We start from the raw sequence: 23,072 nt of genomic DNA, 5'->3' as shown, positions 1-23,072 counted from the left end.
TCCGGCAACGCTCCGGCCACACTGCCGCTTCCGGGAGACGCGGGGTCCGCAGGCCCGCCCTGGGCCCCGCGCCTCCTCTGATTGGCTCCCAGCGCTCGCCCCGCGCTCCCCTCGCCGGTGATTGGCTCCGAGGTCCCGCCTGTCACCTGCTTCCGGGTGGGAATGTAGGTAGCTAAGGGAAGCGTTACCCCAGGGCCGGCTGGGAAGAGGTTGGTTGGGCCCTTGAGCCCAGTTTGTTTACTGTGGCGGGGATCGTACCCTGGCGCGAGCTTCTGTCGCAACGGCCAGGAAGGGAACCAGTACCGCGACGGGGGTGGGGGTGGCGAGAAAGTGAAGGCGTGGAAGTCAGCGGGGGCACCCAACCCGGGCAGCACCCGAGGGGAGCGGGATTGGGAGGGAGGCCTCTTAGAGAGGAGTTGTAATCCCAGGAGCAGTGACAGTGTGGGAGGTAGGCCTACTTTCTGTTGGGGGAGAAACGGGCTTTGCGGGAGATTTACATGACCTAATTGGGATCTAATTTTCTAGGTGAGTTTGTAACAGAATCCAGTGGAGATTTTGCTTTGGCTTTGCAGCGGAGTTGGGAGACTCCTAGCCGATCCGGGCCTTCGAAGAGACAACTTATTGAATAATTGAACTCTCTTTTATTGCTTCAGATGGGCAGCTGTCAAAAAAAGCACAAACAACGGAAGGATGGAAACCATTTCATGTATTAAAAGCATGTTGAAAGGCTGATAAGGTATTCACTTTGGTTTAATTGTGGTTAATTATATGAGAATATTACCTTTTGAGGAGAAGCTCTTAAAGTTTTGATTAGCGTCAAGGTATCTTGACTTTATGATAGGTTTCACATTTTTAAATTGTGTAATACAAAAATCATATTACTACTGTACCTACCAGATAATGCTCTTTGCTAATGATGGTCTAGTCCTGATTATTCTGAAAATGGAAAGAAATCTTGAGTTTTCAATGATTTTATTTTGCACATGATTAGATAATGCTACTAGATCTTTCCTTAAAAAAAGACGTAGTAATCACTTGAAAAATAATTGAATTTGTAATTTAATGTTAGAATGTGCATGAGGTTGGATAGTTGCTAACTCACTCAATAGTTTACCCTTGTGGACTCATTTCACTTTGTATTTAAAGTAGTTTGCTCATTAAACACTGAGTCATAGTCAAAACAGTTGCTTCACTGGCCCCCTAGTCATTTGCTATATTACACATACCCTATAGTGGCATACCAGAAATTGTCCAGGAATGGTTTTTTTCAGCCACAGAACACCCAGTTTAGGTCTTAAAGTTAGACCTGGGCCCTACCCTGCAAAATTCTGACCTAGAATTGGGGGTACAATCTGGGCATGTGTACTTTTAAAAATTTCCTCAAGTGACTTTGATGTGCATTCCCAGTTGAGAACTGTAGCTTTAATCAATAGATGCGTTTAAGAAATTCTAAGACATTTATGAAACAAATAGTTTTCTCCCTTGATTCCTTACAGCTTAAAAGTAAGCTTCTCATGAATGACATTTAAGTATCACCTAAAAGCAGTGTTTGCCTTGGCAAGATTAGGAAGTTTCCCTGGCACCCAGAAACCTCTGGGACTAACCATTCCAGGCTTAGGCACGAGGTTCTGTATAGGGAGACCCACAAGCTCTGATGCATTTTCACAGTCCGCAGAGCTGTGCATGTAGTATTTTTCCTCTTAGGTTTAAGACAGATCAACTCCAAGTCTGGAGTATTCAGCAGATATAGTAGACTAAATTATTTCTACCTCAACAAAGGGCAAGGGGGTTAATATGATATTTATAAGCTTTATTTTGGGAAGAATACCCTTGCTGGAATTAGAAATGATACCCTCCCACTACCCAATAACTCTTTGCTTGTTATTTGCTTTTTATTATTGAATAATTCAGACTTAAAATTTGTATGCTAACAAGGTGTCCAGATATTTGAAACATCAATGAGGGTGTTTAACTTTGCAGGAGAGTCAAAGAGGTAAAAAAAAAAAAAAGAGATAATCACTTTAGTTTTCAGGTGTTCAAAATGCGTGGCAAAACCATCCAGCCTAACTTAATTGACGGGTTTAGGCAAAGAAGTAGGTCTAAGTGTGTTCTACCTCCTAGCAGCTGTCTTTCATTTTATTTATAAGATTTGGCATGTGAAGTATTTCAGTAGTGGACAAAATTTAAAAATTAAAATAAAAAAACTGTAAGTTAAAACACGAAGCCATGTGTAGTCCATGACTAACATCTTGAATTTTGTATGTGTCGTTTGAACAGAAAGCCAGGAATCTCAGCATGAATCGGGCTAGATCTAGATCAGATGATGGTGGTGAGGAAGCCTCATCTCAAGACCAGAATCATCATGAAAATGAGAGAAGATGGCAGCAAGAGCGTCTCCACAGAGAAGAAGCCTATTATCAGTTTATAAATGACCTTAATGATGAAGATTATCGGCTTATGAGAGACCATAATCTTTTAGGCACCCCTGGTAAGAGATGGGTGAAAAAGGAAATACCCTTTTCAGCATTATAAGGAGGAATTTGAAAATAAGGAGAGTCTTTTTATTTTTCACCCTGTCTTCCCTCTCCCAAAATACAGTGTACTATTTTTTTTAACCTTAAGAGCTTTTTAACATAACAACATAGGAAATCATTGGCTTACTTCTGTGTTTTATAAGTTAAGTAAGAATATTGGACATACAGTACTGTTACATAAGGGCCAAACTAACCAACAGGTTAATGCTCATAATAGTGTCATATATTTACATATATGGTTCTATTTCTCTTAAATAATATTTGTATAAATAAAATATTATTTATTTAAAACTTAATTCTAACTCATTTGAGGTGTTATTTATTAATGAATTAATAACTGAATTTAGTAACTCCCAAAATGTCCATTGTGTTCCCATACATTTTTTACAAATTAATTTCACAGATGAACTAACGGGACCTGGTATGTTTGTATATATTGTATATTGCATATTTGAATACTGTATATTGGATTACCCACATAATGAACTAGGTAAAATTCAAATAAATAAAGATGTGAAGTTTTCTCTAGAAATACTCCTTTCTTAATTTCTTTTTAACTCTGGTAAAAATCCACAGAATTATAGCTTATAACTTCCTAAGTGTATCAACTGCACTTATTAATTATTCATATTGAATCTTAATTTTAAGGAAACAATGAAAGTGATGTGTACTTGCATCGATTAAACATTTTTAACTTTCAGTTTACAGAACATGAAAACAATAGAGTATCTTCTAAGATTGCTAAAGATTCATCTTACCCTTTGTGAGTTTTCATAAAACTTAGAAATTAAAACATTTTAACTTCAGTGAGCAATTTTCCATTGTTTTAGGAGAAATAACATCAGAAGAATTACAACAGCGGTTAGATGGAGTCAAGGAACAACTGGCATCACAGCCCGACTTGAGAGATGGGACAAATACCAGAGGTACCGTGGACTCCTTTCTGTAAGGAGCAGGTTTGACTGGAACAACTGTAGACTTGAACTTACAGGACATGTTGTACAATCTTGTGTTTTTAATGTTTTCCAGATTTAATGTGATACTCATCCACATAGTCTTTATGTATTATGTGCAGAGCTGTATAGTATGTTAGGCAATACAGGACAGGATGTCTCACATACAGATGGTCCTCAGGGAGCTCACGTATCTGAAATAGTGTACCATTAATTTCTAGCAGAGTTCTTTTTAATCTTAGAAGGTACACACTGCTATTTTTTTAAGTAATATAACTAAACTTAGCTTCTAAAAATGTATACAGAGCAATACAGAAAGACTGAGTTAGGAAACCTATTTTTTTGTTGCTTTGTTTTGTTGTTTTTGTGTGTTGCAGTGTTGTTTACTGAAAAAACACTAAGGCATACCATAAGGAATTCTTATAAAAAAACAAATCCTCTTAAAAAAAAAATCAAACTAAGCAGAAGTACTTAGAGTTAAAAGTAAAGCCAACTTTCATGTCCCTCTTCCAGTCCTGCTTCCTTCCCAAGAAGTCTTCATTAGTAGTAGTGTCATGTATTGTAGGGTGAAGACTACTAGAAACCCTAAAATTCAAGGGCTCAATAAGATAGAAGTTTATTAGCCACATTCAGGCATTTAATAATCACGTGTGGCTAGAGGCTTCTGAATTGGACAGCACAGGTAGAGAGATCTCCACTAGTGCGGGGAGTTTACTGGACACTGCTGCTCCCGGGTCCTGCTTGGTGATCAAGCTAAATCACCACCATGTCTGGGTTCCAACTGGCAGGTCCAGGTTCCAGAACGAGGTCCAGGCACCTGCCAGAAAGTGAGATCCATCACTTCCACACTTATTCCACTGATGAGAACTTAGTCACATGGCCACACCCAATTGCCAGGCTGTTCACAGGACCATTGCAATGCACTTACAGTGGACGAAGCTGGGACAGATTTTGTTAATGAGTGAACTCTTTCACACACACTGTCAGCATTATGTTCTAGTGATTAAAGAAGTAGCATTTAGAAGGATTTATTGTTTACCTGCCTTTTACTCATACGTCTTTGCAAATTAAAATGGAAAGTGAATATTAACCTTTTTTCTTCTTTATATTCAGTTGTGTAAATTGTACTATATTGGTATAGCTGGTAATACTGATCCTTTGAATATGTTTTAATGGAAAATGTACCCATCACACGTGAAATAGCTTATACCTCTAGAATATGGCTAAAGTTGCTGTTTATTTTATTGATACCAGCAGCTGATTAACAGGTTTAACTTTTACCATTTAGAAAAGTTTTTTGAGAGATTGCAGTAATGAAATAAAATCAAAGCAATTTCATTTAATAGCTATTTTTGAGTAAAACAAACTTTTAAGTCTAAAGTCTATATAGTTAATGTGCATTAGAGTGCTTTTCACTGAGTTTTGTACTTTTTATAATCCACTGATTAAAAATGGAATACTGAAGCTTCACACAGTAGCACTGTCATAATCAAAGAAGTTTATTAGGGGCATGTTTATTTTCAAATTGATTCATTCAGCAATGTTAATTGAGAGTATGGTTTGTACCAAGTACTGTTGTAGAGGTTAGGGATTTAACAGAGAATAAAGCCATACTACAGAACTCATTGTCTTCATGAAGTTCACATTCTAAATGAACAGAAAATATATTTGATTGTATTATATATATATATGTAATGAATAACATTGAGGGCTTCCAGTGTGCCAGATATTATACTAATCATTTTATATAGTGTCTTATTTTATCCTCATGATAATCCTTTGACATCTCTACTATTATTATCTTTAATTTACAGGTAAGGATGCAGCCACAAAGACCTTAAGTATCATGCCTAAAGCTTTCCATCTTCATATAAAGACATAGTGTGGTTTTAACACTGTATTCATAAAGCCACATTTCTTGAGATGTACATTTTTGGCAGTTCCTGAGAAAGAGGATAGAATTTTCAAGGTTATCAAAAGATGTGGTTGCAAAAATGATTGGATTGCCTTTACCAAAAGGACTCCACAAATTCAAGATGAATTATATATAAATCTTGCCACTGTATTTGATTGATATTGCCATATGAATAAAGCAATTTAAATGCACAGTTTTGATATTAGATATAATTCTCATTTGTCTTAATATTTTGCCAATAATAGGCACATAGAAAGCAAGAGTGAGGATATCTTCACATCTTTGCACAAATAGTATTTAATATTTTATGATCTTTATGTATTATAGTATGCTTATAGTATACACCTTTTAGAAAGTTCAGGTTTTTGGCCGTTTTTTATTCATTAAAATGCACAGGTGTTCTTAAATATGATTTAATTTAATGAAAACTTTGTTTATCTTACAAATTTTCAATAAAAATCTAAGGATGAATTTTAGGAATCGATCTTAAATTGATTTGGTTTGCTTTCCAGACTCAGGAGTCCCTAGAGGAAGTCCGAACGACGCCTCTCTGCTGGAATGGCTGAACACCTTCCGTCGCACAGGAAACGCAACTCGAAGTGGACAGAACGGGAACCAAACTTGGAGAGCTGTGAGTCGAACAAACCCACACAGTGGAGAGTTCCGCTTCAGTCTGGAAATCCACATAAATCACGAGAACAGAGGATTTGAAATGGATGATGAAGATTATCCGGGCGTGCCACTCTCAGCTGTTAGCAGGGATCACACCACAAACAGGCAGCAGAGATCAGCTAGTCCCGTGGCCAGGAGAACGAGGAGCCAGGCTGCAGGGAACCTCAGCAGTAGTGGCGCCAGTGTTCCAAGGACTAGGCTCAGTTCAGGGGGGCGGAATTCAGGAGAAGGACCTTCGTCCTCATTGGGAAGACTGAGAAGTGGATCTGGGGGAGCAGCTGGTGTTCTTAGAGCTGGTGCTCCCCGTGCTGATTTTAGCAGTCAGTCAGGTGGTAGTGAACTCAGGCAAAGGGAGGGGCAGCGGTTTGGAGCAGCACACATTTGGGAAAATGGGGCTAGAACTAATGTAACAGTGAGGAACACAAACCAAAGATTAGAGCCAATAAGACTACGGTCTACGTTCAATAGCCGAAGCCGATCACCAATTCAGAGGCAAGGCAGCACCGTTTATCGTAATTCACAAAGGGAGAGTAGACCTTCACAGCAGACCACGAGGAGGTCTGCTAGGAGAGGTGTAACTCGTGTCTTTTTAGAGCAAGACAGAGCGCGCAGAGGCGGTGGGTACTCTCCGTTCTCTAACTCGAGACTTGTGTCAAGAATAACAGTAGAGGAAGGGGCGGAGCCCAGCAGGGCCTCTGCCGTGCGCCGCCGCCCCACAGTCACACTGGACCTTCAGGTGAGAAGGATTCGGCCTGGAGAAAACAGAGATTGGGACAGCATTGCAAACAGAACTCGGTCTAGGGTGGGGCTCGCAGAAAACACAGTCACCGTTGAAAGCAATAGTGGGGGCTTTCGCCGAACCATTTCTCGTTTAGAGCGCTCAGGGATGCGGACCTACGTGAGCACCATAATCGTTCCTCTTCGTAGGATTTCTGAGAATGAGCTTGTTGAACCATCATCAGTGGCTCTTCGGTCAATTTTAAGGCAGATCATGACTGGATTTGGAGAACTGAGTTCTCTAATGGAGGCCGAATCTGAGTCAGAGCTTCAGAGAAGTGGCCAGCATTTGCCAGAGATGCACCCGGAAATGAGTAACCTGGGGATAGGTAATGCCATCGGCCAGCACAGTGACGGTTCCTCTCGGGGCCGGCAGGAGCAGGAAGACAGCCCCGAGATGCGTGGTGGGAACGAGGCCACCCCGCCTCGCGCCCCGAGCAGTGACGGTACAGGTGGCAGGCAGGTGCGAAATTCAAATAACTTAGTGGAAACTGGAACGCTACCCATTCTCCGCCTCGCTCACTTCTTCTTACTTAACGAGGGCGATGATGAGGATCGCATACGAGGTTTAACCAAAGAGCAGATCGACAATCTTTCCACGCGGAACTATGAGCACAGCAGTGCGGAGAGCGAACCGGGCCGAATCTGCAGCGTTTGTATCAGCGACTACGTCACGGGAAACAAGCTCAGGCAGTTACCCTGCATGCATGAGTTTCACATCCATTGCATTGACCGGTGGCTCTCAGAGAATTGCACTTGTCCCATCTGTCGGCAGCCGGTTTTGGGGTCCAGTATAGCAAACGATGGGTGACGCGTGATGGGTCTATTCAAATACCACATTTTAGTAGAACGAGTATTCAGGCACTCTTTTGTTGAATTATCTGTGATGAACCAGGATGAAAAATAACAAATTATTATAGTTTGAACTATTTTTTGTGTGCTTTTTTAACTTGTTGAAAAGAGAAAATTTATATAAAATTTAAAATACAAATGATAGATTATCCTAAAGTGCAAAATAGTTGATATTGCTAGAACCAAATAACCTTTAAAATGTTTTTATTTTGAAAGTTTTGTCATGCTAAGCACTTTTGTATCTGCACAGTTCAGTAGGTTAAAAATCAGTCTTCTTTTTCTCAATAGTACCACAGACTTCACTTGGACTTTTAAGTTCCATGGGCTTCATACCATGTCCAGACATTGGTGTGTAAATACACCTTTCTTTTTTTATTCTAAGGACAGTATCTTTTCATGAAAGAGTATTTGAATGTTTGCTAAATGTATTTGTTACTTGAAATATTAAATTTAATATGCAAGATATCATATATGTATATTTAGATGTATAATTTTAAGGTTAAAATATTCAGTCTAGAAGCTACCAGTTTGGTTCTTATTTAAACTTTTGGGCTATGACTGCATATGGCACAATGTTTAACATTTACAGGATCATCTCTGGGAGGAAGGGGATTAAGATATTTAAAAACAGAGATAATTTATGAAGCGTCTCTGACAATCTGACTTATTAGACAGCAAGCAGTATATAACACTGAGCAAGCTTTTCTTTACTCAGAAATGGAACATGGATATTTTAGACTATATAGGTTATTTAACTTGAGTTCTGCCTTTTTGTGACTTTTTTGAAAGTGCAAACAATTTTTGGATTATATTAAGTAAGGTATACAATATGCATGGTTTCTCAAGTTTCGTTTTAAAATCTAAAAAAAAGTGTAAAGAATCAAATGCATAGATAATACATTAAGTTCACTTGGAGGCCAAAAAACTCCAAACAAAACAAACAAAACGTTAAGAGAATATAGAATTTATATAAACAGAAATATGCATTGAAGATCTGTTTCTACCAATAAATACTGAAACATGTGAACTGTTCTTTGTTGCTTCACTGTGGTTTATTCGCTCAAGGAAGCAGTTATTTCGCACCTAGTAGAGGCCAGGCAGTGTCAAAGGTGTGAAAGATTCAGTAAAGGACAAACAGACAACGTCCCTACCTTCACAGGAAAGACATACTTGCTCTTAGAAATTGAAAATCGATTGATGAGTTACTGGTATGACTTTCGTTGTTTGTTTATGAATAAATGACACAGTTTCCTGTGCTTGGGCAAAATCACAAGAACAAATACCCCCAGGCCAGATTCTGTGAGATATAGATGTATCTCAGGATTTAGTTTTTCCTTCTGATTAGTGGTTCTAAGCAGTTCATTCGGTAAGATGCACGCACGGGAACTGTGGGGGGCGGCATTTAACACCGTAGTGAAAGGTTTTAGTGAAGGTGATTCTGTTGTGAATCACTGGCTCATGTAGGTCACTTATGGGGCATAGGGCTCAGAAGTTTGATCTGAAGGCTTTAAATACTAGACTAAGGAATTGCTACCTTACAGACTTATGTCTCTCGGTAAATTTTAGTGGTGAATAGTGAGATCATTTCTTGTGTTGCAGGAAGATTGGTGTGGGGCGGTGTTGAGAACACAGTGGAGTGGAGAGAGGAAGCCAGAAAACCAATAAAGGCACCATGGTGATGAATTTTTATTATCAGTTATCATCACCATCATCAGTTATTACCTAATCTAGGGTGGTGACAATGAAACTGGAAAGAAAAGTGTATCAAAGTGCTGGGGCAAAAAGACATCATTTGGTTTCCAGCTCCCTATGAAGAGGTGGCGGAGTCATCTGTCGCAGGTGGAGAATCTCTTGAGTGGAAGAGGGAGCGCCGCTGCAATTTACAAGCTTTGCCAAGTCAGATGTTTATCTGAAACACAGCCTTATTCACGTATCACACTCACTTCAGTGTCAAGGTTTGTCCCCAGCCTGACAGGAGACTTAAGTCAGCAGTTACCGCTCATGTGGAATCTTCCTCAGGAAGTTCCTCCCTTGGTCTGACCAGTTAGGGAAATCAAGAAGAGAACAAAGAAAAGGGGAAATGAAAAAAGCAGGGATAAAGAAGAAATAAAAGCATGCTGACTGCAAGGCGTGGTAGGGCCAGCATGTGAAGGGATCCCAGCTGGGCCTTTCAAATGGAATTAGATCGTGCCCTGCGTGGATAATTCCCCAAGAGCAGCAGGAAAGCTAAATACATTTTGTAAACTGGTATCCTAGTTGGGAACAAAGTATTTTCTTTAATATTTTCATTCATTTCCCGGTAAACCGGGCTGATGACAAATACAGAGGTTCATTATCTATTTATATGGCTTCTACTTAGCAATGATTGTACCCTTTGTGGTTCCAACAGAGAAAGGAACAAATGGTTCAAAATTCTTCCTTTTAATATGGTGTCCCATGACACGTCCTTAGAGCTTGTTCTGTGTAGTGTGGCTCTCTTGCAAACTTCTGTTTCTAAACTGCCTGCTCAGGCCAGTCATGGGCTAGAGACAGCTGGGGGAGCACAGCCTGGGCCTGAGGGCCTGAGTGCAGGCCCGAAGGTGTGACAACGGGAGGCTGTCAGTCATGCCCCCACAACAGGTTCTCTTGAGCATGCACCTGCCTGACTCCTGCAAATACGAAGCATCCTTCACATATAGAAACAGTCACGGTTTGATCCTGGTTTACTGTCAGTCCTCTGTTGCTCTCCCAAACCACCTGTAACCATTTTCTATTCCTTGATCCCAACCGCCATCAGATAAATGAACATCACTATGGGTCACATCTTAGCTTCCTAGTTTAAATAATCTTACTCCTTTCACCGCTACCCGCTACCCGGAGAGTCCTTTTACGGTTGGCCAATCCCTTTGCTAAAGCCCAGAAGTGCAACTTGTGTTCTACACAAGCAGGATGCTCTCTGACAGGCAGTTTGCCACATGATAGGTGGGAGGCCTTGTGCAAGAACTTCAACATTCTGCTCATCATTTTCCTCCTTTGAGAAATGTGCATAACAATCACACCTACCTAGTGGGCTCAGACAAAGTAATGCATGTATACGGTGAAGGTCCCTGCAACACAGGACTCCGTTAACCTCAGCTTAACATGTTAACATTGTACCCAGTCTTGAGCTTAATTAATAAAAGCACTTTTGTTGCTGATTCATATCCAATTTGCAATCCATTTGGCTTAGCCTGCGGTACTTTTGTTCATTATTTGTTCTCAGTAAGTATCTGCCAGTGTGATCCTGATGGCTGTTTTTCTTTTCTTAAATGTACTCTACCATTTTTATTCTTGCTCATTGACTTTGTCTCTCCTCCAGCTTTTCTGCAAAGTCTGTGCTTCTGGGAATCAGTTAAAGGTTTTCATTTTTGTTTTGTTTTTAGTGATGCCATGAGACAAGAGATAAGACACTGCCTTGTATCACTGATAAAATATTCCATCTCTGAGCTTTAACAACTAATGCCTCTTCTGGATTCGTAGTGGTTCCTAGGTTTTCAGGAAGCTGGCATAGCCACAAGACTCTTTGATTTGCATTTTATGAATAGCAATATATTGAAAGGTAATGGGAATCCCCCAAATCTGATTGTGATCCTAATTTGATCCTCTCTCACAGCCAATAATCTGGAAGGGAAGGAGAGGGTGCCAGCCCCACTCTGGAGTGCCGCTAATACTGATCATTGTAATTTTCTATGACATTTCATTTGCCCAAAGAGATTTCATGCCATTGTCATTGGATATTCAAACCAACTTGAGAGTAGGCTGGATAAGAATTATTTATGCTGAAGTAACTGGACTACGGAGAAGTGAGTAATTTGCCCAAATCAACCAAAAGGAGGCCAGGGGCAGTGCCAGAAACAGACCTTGGGTTTCTCTGGATTTTTGGATTTTTGTTTCATGCTAAATGATCAAAGAATCAGAATGGTGTTGATCGTGCTGGTTCAGAACCCATGAAGCCACCAGCCATGACATCCTCTGGGGAAGAAAGATGGTGAACAATGACAAATTAGGTAAAATTAACAGTAGGAAACTTTTTTTTCTTTTTACAGCACTCACTTTCACTGGCTATTGTGACCTCCAGCCCTTCTCAAAGTCTTCTTGCTGCTTTCTGTGAGTCTCACATGTGCTTGCAAACAAGTTCTCTCAGGTCCCACTCACTGTCTACAGCTACAGTATCAGTAAGGATCTGATATCGCAGTGGCCACATCTTAGATCTAAAAAACATGGTAAGCTTTGAGGATTGGGGTAGGTTATTTTCTATAGCATTTGTGGACATTAAATGGGTAGGGCTTGGTTGTCTCAATCATGTTGCATGTTTAAACATCCAAACCTGTGTCCAAATAAGGAAAAAAAAACAAGTTTTGGACACTCGCCCCAGAAAGATTACATCCTGCCCAGCGGGAATGGAACCACTGACCTCTGCTACTAGTTGTACCCAAGTTTTCTGAGTTGATACAGAGAGTAAAAGAAGGGGGTGATCAGCGTTCTCCAGAACCTTACAGAGAACCGAGAAAGGATAAGATATCGGGTAAGATATCAATCTCATACCGCTGTTTACTCAGCCCTGCCAGCACTGTGCTACCTTTTTGTTCTCATTTTAGGCCCTGCCTGCTTACACTGGAATTTCAAGTTGCAACTCAGTATACCCCCTTAGGGGCCCAACACAATTTAAACATAAGAATCACTGAGAGTAAGACTGTATCATCACAGGATACAAATTTGGTTCCAACCAAAACCATGTCAGACACACTTCCAGCAATGATTAAGAGGGTCTTCAGAAATATGGTTGAAGTTGATCTGTAGTCAAATCAGAATTATTCTGAGTCTTAAAGGCAAACATGCCAAATAAAAAATAAAAACATAAACTTCAATGATAATTTTGGAACAAAGCATTCAAATAAGAAAGTCCAGTCGAAGGAAAGACCTCTAATGTTAATTACAAAAGGCATCACTTTCCAAACAATGGAAAGGTGCTACCAGATAATGCAATCCACTAGTTAACTTTCAGCATGACAAAGTCAGCAACAGAGCCTCTAGGAAAACTGAATTGAAAAAAATTTTTCATTCTCTGTCAGAAAATTTGAGTGAAATTTGGTTAGCTCTTTTTACAGTATTTGAGTTACACCTGTATTTTGGAAGCAGTGGTATAGAATATGACTGCAAATTACACTTCCCTATTACCAGCTCCCAGAAAGCATGTCACGAGGCTGAATTTAGATCAAGAGAAAAGGGTAAAATTTAAGTAAGAACAAATGCCTTGATGACTCTCACCCACCGGAGCATCCTCCAGATCTTGCTTACAGGTTGCCACAGCCTGGAGCTCTGCAGGCAACTCAGGGCAGCTCAGTCACAGCAAGCTAAAGGGCGTCCAGCTCTGGGTTTTGTAGCCTGCGGAGCCGGTCCTTTCTTGCTTTACAGGATCTTTGCAGATAGTATGCGGAGCTGCCAGAGCTGTGCTACCCAACTGCCACTGAATTCCTAGTCTTCTCAGTGCCTTTGAGAAGACTCTATTTAACATTTGATTAAAACATGCTGAATGCCCTACCCACAGCCAAAAGTCTCATCTGCCCCCATTGTCCTCCCATCTGGCTGCCATGGTGTCCGCAGGAATTTCCAGACTGCCTTCGCCTCTAACCTTTATTATTTATCTGAATCTACTCATCTTGGAAGACTCAACTTTTCCCAGGAAGCCATCTTTGTGTACTCTAATTGAAACTGTTCTCTCTCACTAAAATTGCACCTCCCTTGGGGTTCAAGTAAGATTTTCAGAGGACATTGGGTGTGAAAAGGTTTTAGTGCTCCTTCTTTATAATTCAAAACAAAAACAATTCTAAAATACAAGACACATGTACAAAGGTTCTAACTGCTCCCTGCAATTATTTAGATGATTTTTTTTAAATAGCAAATTTCTTTCAAAAATTATTTTGGTACCCTTGATTTGATGGTACTCAAGGCAATGCTAATGCTATCTGTTGGATTATCCACCCGTTAAGGAACATTATGAGATTAGGGACTTTGGTTGATTAATTACTGTATCTCTGAAGCCTAGAATAGCATCCACACATAATAGGTTCTCAATATGTTCAACGAATGAATAAAAGGGAAATCTTATAGCTGTCTTCAAATATTTAAAAAACAACGTGGTGCATGTGTGGGTGGGGACTTTCTTTTGTGCTTCTTGAGACAAAGACCTATGTATGGGAACTATTGGGACTGAATACACAAACTTTCTGACATTTAGAGTTGATAATCACCTCTAGTTTAGAGTTGATTAGAGGTAGAGTTGAACATTACCCTTGGCAGACTCAAAGTAGTGGCTTCTCTTCATCAGTCGAAGCACTCAGAATTAGAGGGGCATCTGTCAGGGGATTCCCTCTAACAGAAGAGGGTAGGCAGAACAATGCACCCCTCTCCACCCCACCCCAAGAAAGATCTCCATGTCCTAATCCCTAGAACCTGTGAATGTTACTTTACAAGGCAAAAGGGACTTTGTAGATGTGATTTATATAAGGACCTTAAAATGGGGAGATTATCCTGGATTATTGGTGGGGGGTGGGGGATGCTCAATCTAATCACTCGTGTCATTAAAATCAGAGAACCTTTCCTTGCTGAGGTCTCAGTCAGAGGATAATATGAAGAAGGGTCACAGAGATGCAACACTGCTGGACCCCGAGAAGAAATGGGGTAATTTACATTTTTTAACCAGTCCCTCAGATGGGGGCAGGGAAGGGTGGGGTGCATGTGGTTCAGAGAGGTCAGAAGTTAACCGAGATCAGAAAACTGACAGGTGTGCTACTTCCGGCACACCAGAGCTGACATTGGTACCAAGGAACCAGACACCACGAGAACTTCAGTTTTCCGCCATCCCCAAGGCTTTCGGCTTTGCCTGACCACCACACGTTCACCCCTTCTTGGGCTGGCCTAGTTTTCCAGGCCTCTCCCCTTCTTGTTAGTCTCCTGCCGGGTTCCCAGTCCTCAGGCTGGGACCCCCACGCTGCAGCCGGGGCCAGAGGCGCCCTCGGTGGCGGGACCAACGGTCCTCAGGCCTGTGGCCCGCGAACGGTCCGGCCACGAACCTCAGACCAGCCGAGGCCCTCGGCAGCCGCGACGCGGGGGTCGCTCCCCGGCGCTCCCTGGCCCTCCTCGCGCCGGCGCTGCAGCCGCGGGGGACGCACCGTCCGTAATCCTCACGCGCCGCCCACGTCCGGGGACCGGGGCGCCGCGACACGCGTGACGATCGATCGGGCGACGGCGGCCGAGGAGGCCCAACCTCAAGTGCGGCCCCGTCACGGTCCCCACGGTCGCGCGCGCGCGAGCCTTGCGGAGACGCGCGCCCCTCTGCGTGCGTGCGCGCGCCCTGACAGGTGGGTCCAAGCGGCGGCGCGCAGAGCCCGGACGCCCCTCTGCGGCGAGTCCTTGGCTGGGCCCCTGGGCCCCCGCCGCCCGCGACCGCCCTGCTCGCCAGCTGGAGTTTTGATTGTTCAAAGCCGCACACGCCCCGGCCATTCAGACGCAGCGCTCCAGAGCTGTCAGATTTCCAGAAAAGTCTTGATGGCTCGCGTTCTTTTTTTTCACTCTGTTTTGACATCTTCCTCTGCAGTGTGTCTGTCATGACTCTCGGACACGCTTTAGGCAAGCGAGGGCATGATAAATTGAAATGGAAGCTTCCGTAAATGAACTTGAATTTTTACCCCTGACTAGAATCTGTGACTGGTTCACAGATTTGTAGATGCAATGTAAAACTCTTACAGGGTCCCCAGCCTCTGAGTGACCTGTCCCCAGTGGACAGGTCTGACCCCACCCAGCCTCATTCCCTCCCCGTGGGCTCCAGGCACAGGGACCCTAGGTCCTTCAGGGAGATGAGCTCTCAGCTCCGCTGAGGCTTGTGCACCGTTTCCCATGACTGAAAGATTCCTTCTCCTCTCTGCATACCTCATTCTCATCCTTTAGATTTCGTCTTGAATGTCACTTCCTGGGAAGGGCTTTCGCTGTTCTCTCAAAACTTTATTTTTCTTGGCACTTAACACAATATACAATTTTTTTAAAAAATGTGTCTTGTGTTTATTTGTTCAATGCCTGTGTTTAGTAGACTGTGAGTTTCATAAAGGCAGGACCCTGTATTTTCAGAACTTAGGAGGAGCTGAGACATAGTGGATATTCCCTAAATATGTATTGAATGAGGGAAAGAACTTTTCAAAGATGTGATTACAGACCTTTGATTCTGGGAAAGTGCAAGGTTCGCAGTTTGCCTTAGTGGAGACAAGTTTAGAATCATGGCCTCTAAACTTTTTTTGATGGTACATTACTTTCAATAATACTTTTTTTCTTTTTCTTGCACTTTAAATACACATATATTTATTTATTTACAAATTATAATAGTGTAGGGCATGCTCATATGTATTTATATATTATTATAAAGCACACGCCACCAAATAGAAGCTTTTTAAAGTTAAGGTAAAAATAATAGCTATAAATAAAGGTTCTAAAATTTTTTCCAGCACCGTGCTTTGGCGCCCACCATGCAGATAATTTGTGAGAAGAGGGCTGCCCTCTTCTGGTAGAGGCCGCCTAAATATATTTGCATTCCCAGGTCTACACTATTTTCATTCGTGGAAGATGTAAGGTGAGGCATTGTTTTAAGCCAGCATATCTTTAAAAGGCAGATACACCTGTATTGTGCAGTCATAATGGACCAGGAAACACTGAAACATCCGTATGTAGAAGTGTCTCAAGCTGAGTGTCCATCTTTGTAACATCATTGTCAGTGCTCGATAAACGGAAAAATAATCTGTTCTTACGTTTCAAGTCCTTCAACTTTCTCACATTTGAAGACAACTGAATTATTGTAGTTTTTGATGGTGAGATAGTCCCTGCTGATTTGTATATTATATATACTTAAACTATATTATGAATTTATTATCTATTCATATTTTGTTACAAATGTTTATATATTTATATATAAATAAAGGCTTATATACATTAAGATTTCATGGAATTTTAGAGTAAAACATAACAGATTTCTATAAAACAGCATGTCTTTTTGTCTTAAATAGTTCAGTGTCTGAACAAATTTTGAAATGCCTTTACGCAGAAGGGGAAGTGGGGGAGACCACTTATCATAGGGTCCTAGGAATATATTACAGATCTATGTGTGAATTTCCAGCAAAGTCAGCTACACCTTCTATGAGACATAGGAATGAGACATGTAACACAGAATAGAGTCAAAAGTGAAACTGTTTATTGTTTGCATTTGCCAGTTGTGCCAATAAATAATTCAGTTACTATTATCTGTTCCTCCAAAGCTAAGTTTTACTACTTGATGAACATACTCAATTTTACCTTCTCAGTTCTAATTCTGCAAAAACTAAGCTGCTTTAGAATGTGTCTAAGTTGCCCCTGTCTGCAAGCTGTGATCTGTTAGGGTTACAGGCAATGAGACAAACTATCCTCAGCAAATGTGTCCTGATCTGTCTCCCAAATAACATATTCACCAGCAAATATACACAAATGCCCTCAAATGCCTAGGCTGGGTGGGGAAAGGCGGGAAGAAAGACAAAGCAGAATTGCTTTAGATGTTCCACTGATTTTGGACTTCTCACATCTGATAGAGCTTCTCTCACAATCACTGTATTTCAGGAAGTCATTTCCATGACAAATTTCAGGCAGAAATATTATGCAGGCAGCACACAATCCAACTACAGTCTCCGATGGGCACAAATCTCCCAGAATTACTATGTCAAAGCCCACATCCTAATCCAACATTCCCATCCCTTTGCCTGTTCAGAGTCATGGAAGGAATTCTTTCTCGGATCCATACTTGGGTTCTGTGGAATACCAACCTGCGTGTTATCAGTATACGAAAACAGCAGCTTACTTATTAATTACATGTTGCAAAAGGTGCCATCACCATGGAGAAATGTAGAGGACACTGTTTTAATTAGGCGATCACTTTATCATCACCAACAGCTTGGAGCCCTGGCTGGACCACTTCAGCTGCAGGCGGGCACCGCGACGGCTCTTCCGTCCCGGGGTTGTGGCCCAGCCTGGATGAAGGGCTCGGCGCACGGTAGGTGCTGAGTGATGGTGCGGCGACCTGTTTGTGGGGCGTCCTTATCTCAGTCCCTGGAGCTCGCGACGCCAGGGGCCGCTCCTGCGCGCCGGCCGAGGGCGCAGACCGCGCAGGCGCAGAGCCCGGGGGCCCCCGCGCGCGGGTGTTGCTGAGCTGGGCGGCTGCGGTCGAGCCTGAGGAGCCGGCGGGGCCCGGGAGACCCTGGAGCAGCGGCCGCAGGCGCCGGGGGACCGTGCGGGACGCGGAGCGGGAGGCCGACCCGCACAGACTCCGAAGAGAAGCTGAGCTCGGGGGCCGGCTCGGCCCTAGGCGGCCAGGCGAGCGCCTCAGTTTCCTCAGCTGTGACCCCTGCCTCGTGGGGACCGTGGGCGACAGTGTCTGCCACGTGGCAGGTGCTCTGGAGAAAGAGTTGCAGGAAAAGGGCGCTGCCACCGCCAGCGGCCGGCGGGCGGTCTCCGGAGCCGTCCTGCGGGGAGGGCCGGCGGGCCCCTGGTGGCCGCGGCGCTGGGGCTCGAGCCCGCTCTGTCCCCCGGGCCGGCGCAGCCGGGTGCGGACAGCTTCGCCCCCGGCGGGGACGGCTCGCTCGCACCTTTCACATCTGCACTTAATCTCAGTCTTCCATGTCAACGTTGGAATCGATTGAAAGATGGTCTAGTCCAAACCTTTACTGAATGAATATTCGAAAATTATGAAAAAAATTTCTAAGTGCTATGTTAGCAGGCGGGGAAGCCCCCTAAAAGGGGGAGAACCCCAAAGAGTGGGTTCTTGTCTTCCGGCCGTGAAAGAATTCATAGTGGAGACAAAGGGGCCGAGTGAAAGCTGCTTTATTGCTCAAAAGAGGGAAAGACACTCGAGTAGGGAAGATGGAAGCCAGGTGGCTTGATGTAAGAATTCAGGCTTTTGGGGTTCCCGCTGGGTCCGTTTATCTGTTTTCTTTGGTGCTTCTTGTCTCCTTCTCATTACTGCTCTTTTCCAGCTTGCTTTCCAGTTTGTTCTGCTCTGTGGAACAAACACTGGAAAAACAAGATCAGGTAACTAGGAACACTCAAACAATGTGGTCCACTAGTTCAGCCAGCGAGTCAACAAGTGGGCTCCTTAAACGATATGGATAAATAAGATCATGTCAGGGCTTTATGTTTCAGCTAGGTAGCTTTTTCCATTCCTCAAGCAAAAGTATCACCTAAGGCCAACTGTAGGTTAACTTTAGACCTTTAAAGAAGCCTCTAGGCAACAGGTCCGCGTTTCTGATCCCTAGCTCCCTGCCCCGTTCACTTAGGAGAGTGCCCTGCATATAAAAGTGTCCCACTCCTGGTTTCGTACCTTAACCTCTCCAGGTTTTCTCTTCTTCTGGAATAGTGATTCCATTGCCCAAGGTCCCAGCCAGTGAGTGGCAGTGCTGGCTGAGATTTATTTTGTTTTTTTATTTGTTTTTATTGAAGTACAGTCAGTTACAGTGTGTCAATTTTTGGTGTACATCATAATGCCTCAGTCATGCATATATATACATATATTCATTTTCTTATTCTGTTTCATTTTAAAGGTTCTTACAAGATATTGAATATAATTCCCAGTGCTATACAGAAGAAATTTGTTTTTTTAAATCTATTTTTATGTATAGTGGTTAACATCTGCAAATCTCAAGCTCCCAAATTTATCCCTTCCCACCCTCTTTCCTGGTAACCATAAGATTGTTTACTATGTCTGTGAGTCTGCTTCTTTTGTAGATGAGTTCATTAATATCCTCTTTTTTCTTTCCTTCCCTTCCCTTCCCTTTCTTTCTTTCTTCCTTCCTTCCTTTTTCTTTCTTCCTTCCTTTTTCTTTCTTTCTTTCCTTTCTTTCTTTTCTTTTCTTTCTTTCTTTCTTTCTTTCTTTCTTTCTTTCTTTCTTTCTTTCTTTCTTTCTTTCTTTCTTTCTTGATTCCACATATGAGTGATATATGATATTTTTCTTTCTCTTTCTGGCTTACTTCACTTAGAATGACAATCTCCAGGTGCGTCCATGTTGCTGCAAATGGCATTATTTTATTCTTTTTTATTGCTGAGTAATATTTCATTGTATAAATGTACCACGACTTCCTTATCCAGTCATCTGTTGATGGACATTTAGGTTCTTCCATGTCTTAGCTATTTTATATAGTGCTGCTGTGAACATTTTGGTGGATGTATCTTTTCAAATTAGAGTTCCCTCCAGACATATCTGGCTGAGATTTAAAGCAAGGCATTTCACCTCCAGATTCTGTGCTCTGTCCTGACCACAGTTAGTGGCAACCAAGGAGCACATTTTTAGATGCCTTTTCCAGGCTCTTTGCATACTTTTTTGTCCTTTTGTTAAATTAGGGAATAAACCACCTCAGATGGAATCTATGATATATCAACCCTATATGGATCTTAAAAATGCAGTGGTTCATGGTGTGTTGGAGATTTCTATGAATGTTTTTTTCAGCTAGACTGGTTAGGGCACAATCCAGTTGCCTGAATTTCTTAAGTATAAATGATGTCCACAGTCAAAATACACACGGAGCAACCGGAGGCAACTATAAAACTCACAGGACTCAAACTGTCTATGATCTGCTGGGTCACGGTTCATCTAAAGGAAATTGTAGCTGAAGTTCCTGGTGAAACTGAGGGGTCCAGATATTCTCTTCCGGTGGAGGCTGATTGGACATCTCACAGAAGCTTTACTTCCAGAGGTCAGTTGTTATGAGATTTGCTCTGTTCTTTTAAGTGACACATTTCAAAGACATTTCTAGTTAAGGCTATCTATTCTATAATGTACTCCTTTCACTAACTGTTATGCTAGAGGAAATGAAGGTAATCAGTGGGGAATATGTTCATCTCTTTTATATAAATAGTATCTACAAATCCCAAGCTCCTAATTTATCCCTCCCCTGCCCACTGTCTTTCTCCTTTGGTAACCATAAGTTTGTTTTCTGTGTCTGTGAGTCTGCTTCTGTCTTGTGAATAAGTTTATTTGTATCATTTTTTAGATTTCACATATGAGTGATATTTGTGTTTCTCTGATTTACTTCACTCAGTATGATCATCTCTAGATGTTGCTGAAAATGGCATTGTGTCATTCCTTTTTATTGCTAGGTAATATTCCATTATATAAATATACCACATCTTCTTTATCCAGTATCTGTCTATGGACATTTAGGTTGTTTCCATGTCTTGGCTATTGTAAATAGTGCTGCTATGAACATTGAGTTCAAGTTTTCTCCCAGTATATGCCCAGGAGTAGGATTGCTGAATCATATGGTAAGTCTATTTTTAGATTTTTAAGGAACACCTACACTTTTTTCCATAGTGGCTGCACCAATTTACATTCCCACCAACATTGTAGGATGGTTCCCTTTTCTCCATCCGCTTAGAAGTTTTAAACTGAGAGATTGCGTATACAAACAGACAGTGGCCAGACCATATATAAAAACAGAACTCCCACCACAGTTTGCAGCAACCAGCCCAGGAAACCAACATGTTATCTACGGTAACCAGCCCAGGAAACCAGTCAGCTATCTACAAATCAGACTTGTAGAAAGTCAGACCACTATCTCTAGTAACAGTCCAGGAAGCCAAACAATAACCCCTGTAACAATTGTCCACCAACAACCAGGACTTGATTCAGAACTGACAGCTTCCCTAATTTTTGTCTCTACTCCCAACTTAGGACCAACTAGAGAAAGCCAAATGTATTCCCCTATCCCATCGCATAGGATGCCCTGCTTCTAGTAGCCTATCTGCATACAGCTTCTCATTGTCAGCAGCCTTCAATCAGGGCACACCTGAAGCCTTTCCTTTCTTCTGTAAAGCTTCCCCACTCCTCTGCCCCCCTTTCAGTCTCTGCCAGAACGCAAGTGATGGTGGCAGTCTCCCTTGCTAGAGCAAGGCCTTTGCCTAATCTTGCTTGGCTGGCCTTCACTGATTTCCACAGAATCTAGGGAGGACAATTCAGAGAGTGTCTGGAAAACAGACTAGAAGTTGAGACAGCTGGCTGCTGTGGTCACCTTCACTGTGGGCAGGACACCTCTGCTGAACTAGTAACTTACTCTTGTTTATTTGTGTGTTTCATTTTTTTCTGGCAGGTGCAGAAAAGGGGCCAGGGTCCATGTCTTGAGGATCAAGGACAGGAGCCAAAGACCCTCCTCCCGGGGAGATAAGGGTTCCCAATAGTGCTTCTCCAGGTTGGGGCTAAGGAGAGACATCCTGGCAGGCCCTGGGCAAAGCTGTGGTCACAGGACCATTACATGCAGGCTGTTACAAGGTATTGAATGTAGTTCCCTGTGCTCTATGGTAGGACCTTGCTGTTTATCCATTTTGTTTATAGTAGGTAGTATCCTCAAATCCTGAACTCTTCCGAAAGACTGAAGAGGAGGGAATGCTCCTAAACTCATTCTATGAAGCCACAATCACCCTGATACCAAAACCAGACAAAGACACTAACAAAAAAGAAAATTACAGGCCAATATCTTTGGTCAAACCCTTTATTAATGACACTGTGTTATCGGTCCAGAAGGGCTACACTTGTGTTGTCTTTCATTTGTCCTGAATAGGTTTTCTTCATCTCCTGCCTGCAGTTCCGTCCTCCTCATCCCCTAGTGTATTTAAGCTTTGTCCTCCCAAGCCGTCTTTATATTTTGAATGTATTTCTTTGAAAAACTATATAATAATGACTATATAATGTTTATTTTGTGTAAATTTTAAAAGCTTATATAAATGGTATTGTGGTATAAATCTCACTCAGCTTCTAACTTTCATAAATATGGTTCTTTTCAAGACCTATTTTGTGTCACTTTGTAGAACGGGCTTCTGACTGGCACATGAGACTCTGTTGAATTCAGATACCATGGCTTATCTCTTCCTCTCGCCGTGGACACTTGGGTTGTTCCCAGCTGCTCCCATTTCTACAGACCTGTACACGTCTTGTGAGCCTGCCCTGTGGGTTCTTCGGTAAATGTTTCCTAGAGTCGAATGGCTGGGGTTCTGGGTATCTGCATATTTAGTGTCTGGAAGTAATGCTGGCTTGCTCTTGGGCATGATGGTACCAGGGTTGTTTCTAATACGGTAAATACTGATAGAAGTGTGTAAGGACTGGGCGCTTGGCAGCCCCATCTCACAAGCAGGGTGCACAGCAGGTGCCGACTCCTCAACTGTCAGAACTTCCAGAGGCAAGCTGGGAAGGGATCATCCCATGCCTGGCGAGGACCAGGGGCCGCAGTCTGGGGTAGAGCTGTGTGTGCGTGCTGAGCGACGACATTCAGGATATGACCCCGAGAGATCAGTTTTCT

At 42.4% G+C, this 23,072-nt stretch overlaps 1 protein-coding gene across 6 annotated transcripts; it reads left to right on the top strand.

Moving 5' to 3' along the window:
• RNF6 (ring finger protein 6) lies at positions 1-8,735 on the top strand. 6 transcript variants are annotated; one of them, XM_031684667.2, is made up of 5 exons: positions 1-164; positions 654-736; positions 2,278-2,488; positions 3,365-3,460; positions 5,915-8,735. In XM_031684667.2, exons 3-5 carry the CDS (start codon positions 2,296-2,298, stop codon positions 7,660-7,662), a joined length of 2,037 nt encoding a protein of 678 aa, XP_031540527.1. In that variant the 5' UTR covers positions 1-164; positions 654-736; positions 2,278-2,295; the 3' UTR covers positions 7,663-8,735. The 6 variants fall into 6 exon arrangements, with proteins under 6 accessions (XP_031540527.1, XP_072832132.1, XP_006209053.1 ...); XM_072976031.1 differs by having other exon boundaries at positions 1-168; XM_006208991.4 differs by having other exon boundaries at positions 1-209.
• The last annotated feature ends 14,337 nt before the right edge of the window (positions 8,736-23,072 follow it).

Source organism: Vicugna pacos, chromosome 14 (genome assembly GCF_048564905.1).
Source record: "Vicugna pacos chromosome 14, VicPac4, whole genome shotgun sequence".
Classification (NCBI taxonomy): Eukaryota; Metazoa; Chordata; class Mammalia; order Artiodactyla; family Camelidae; genus Vicugna; species Vicugna pacos.
This window is presented reverse-complemented; position numbering and strand designations above follow the sequence as displayed.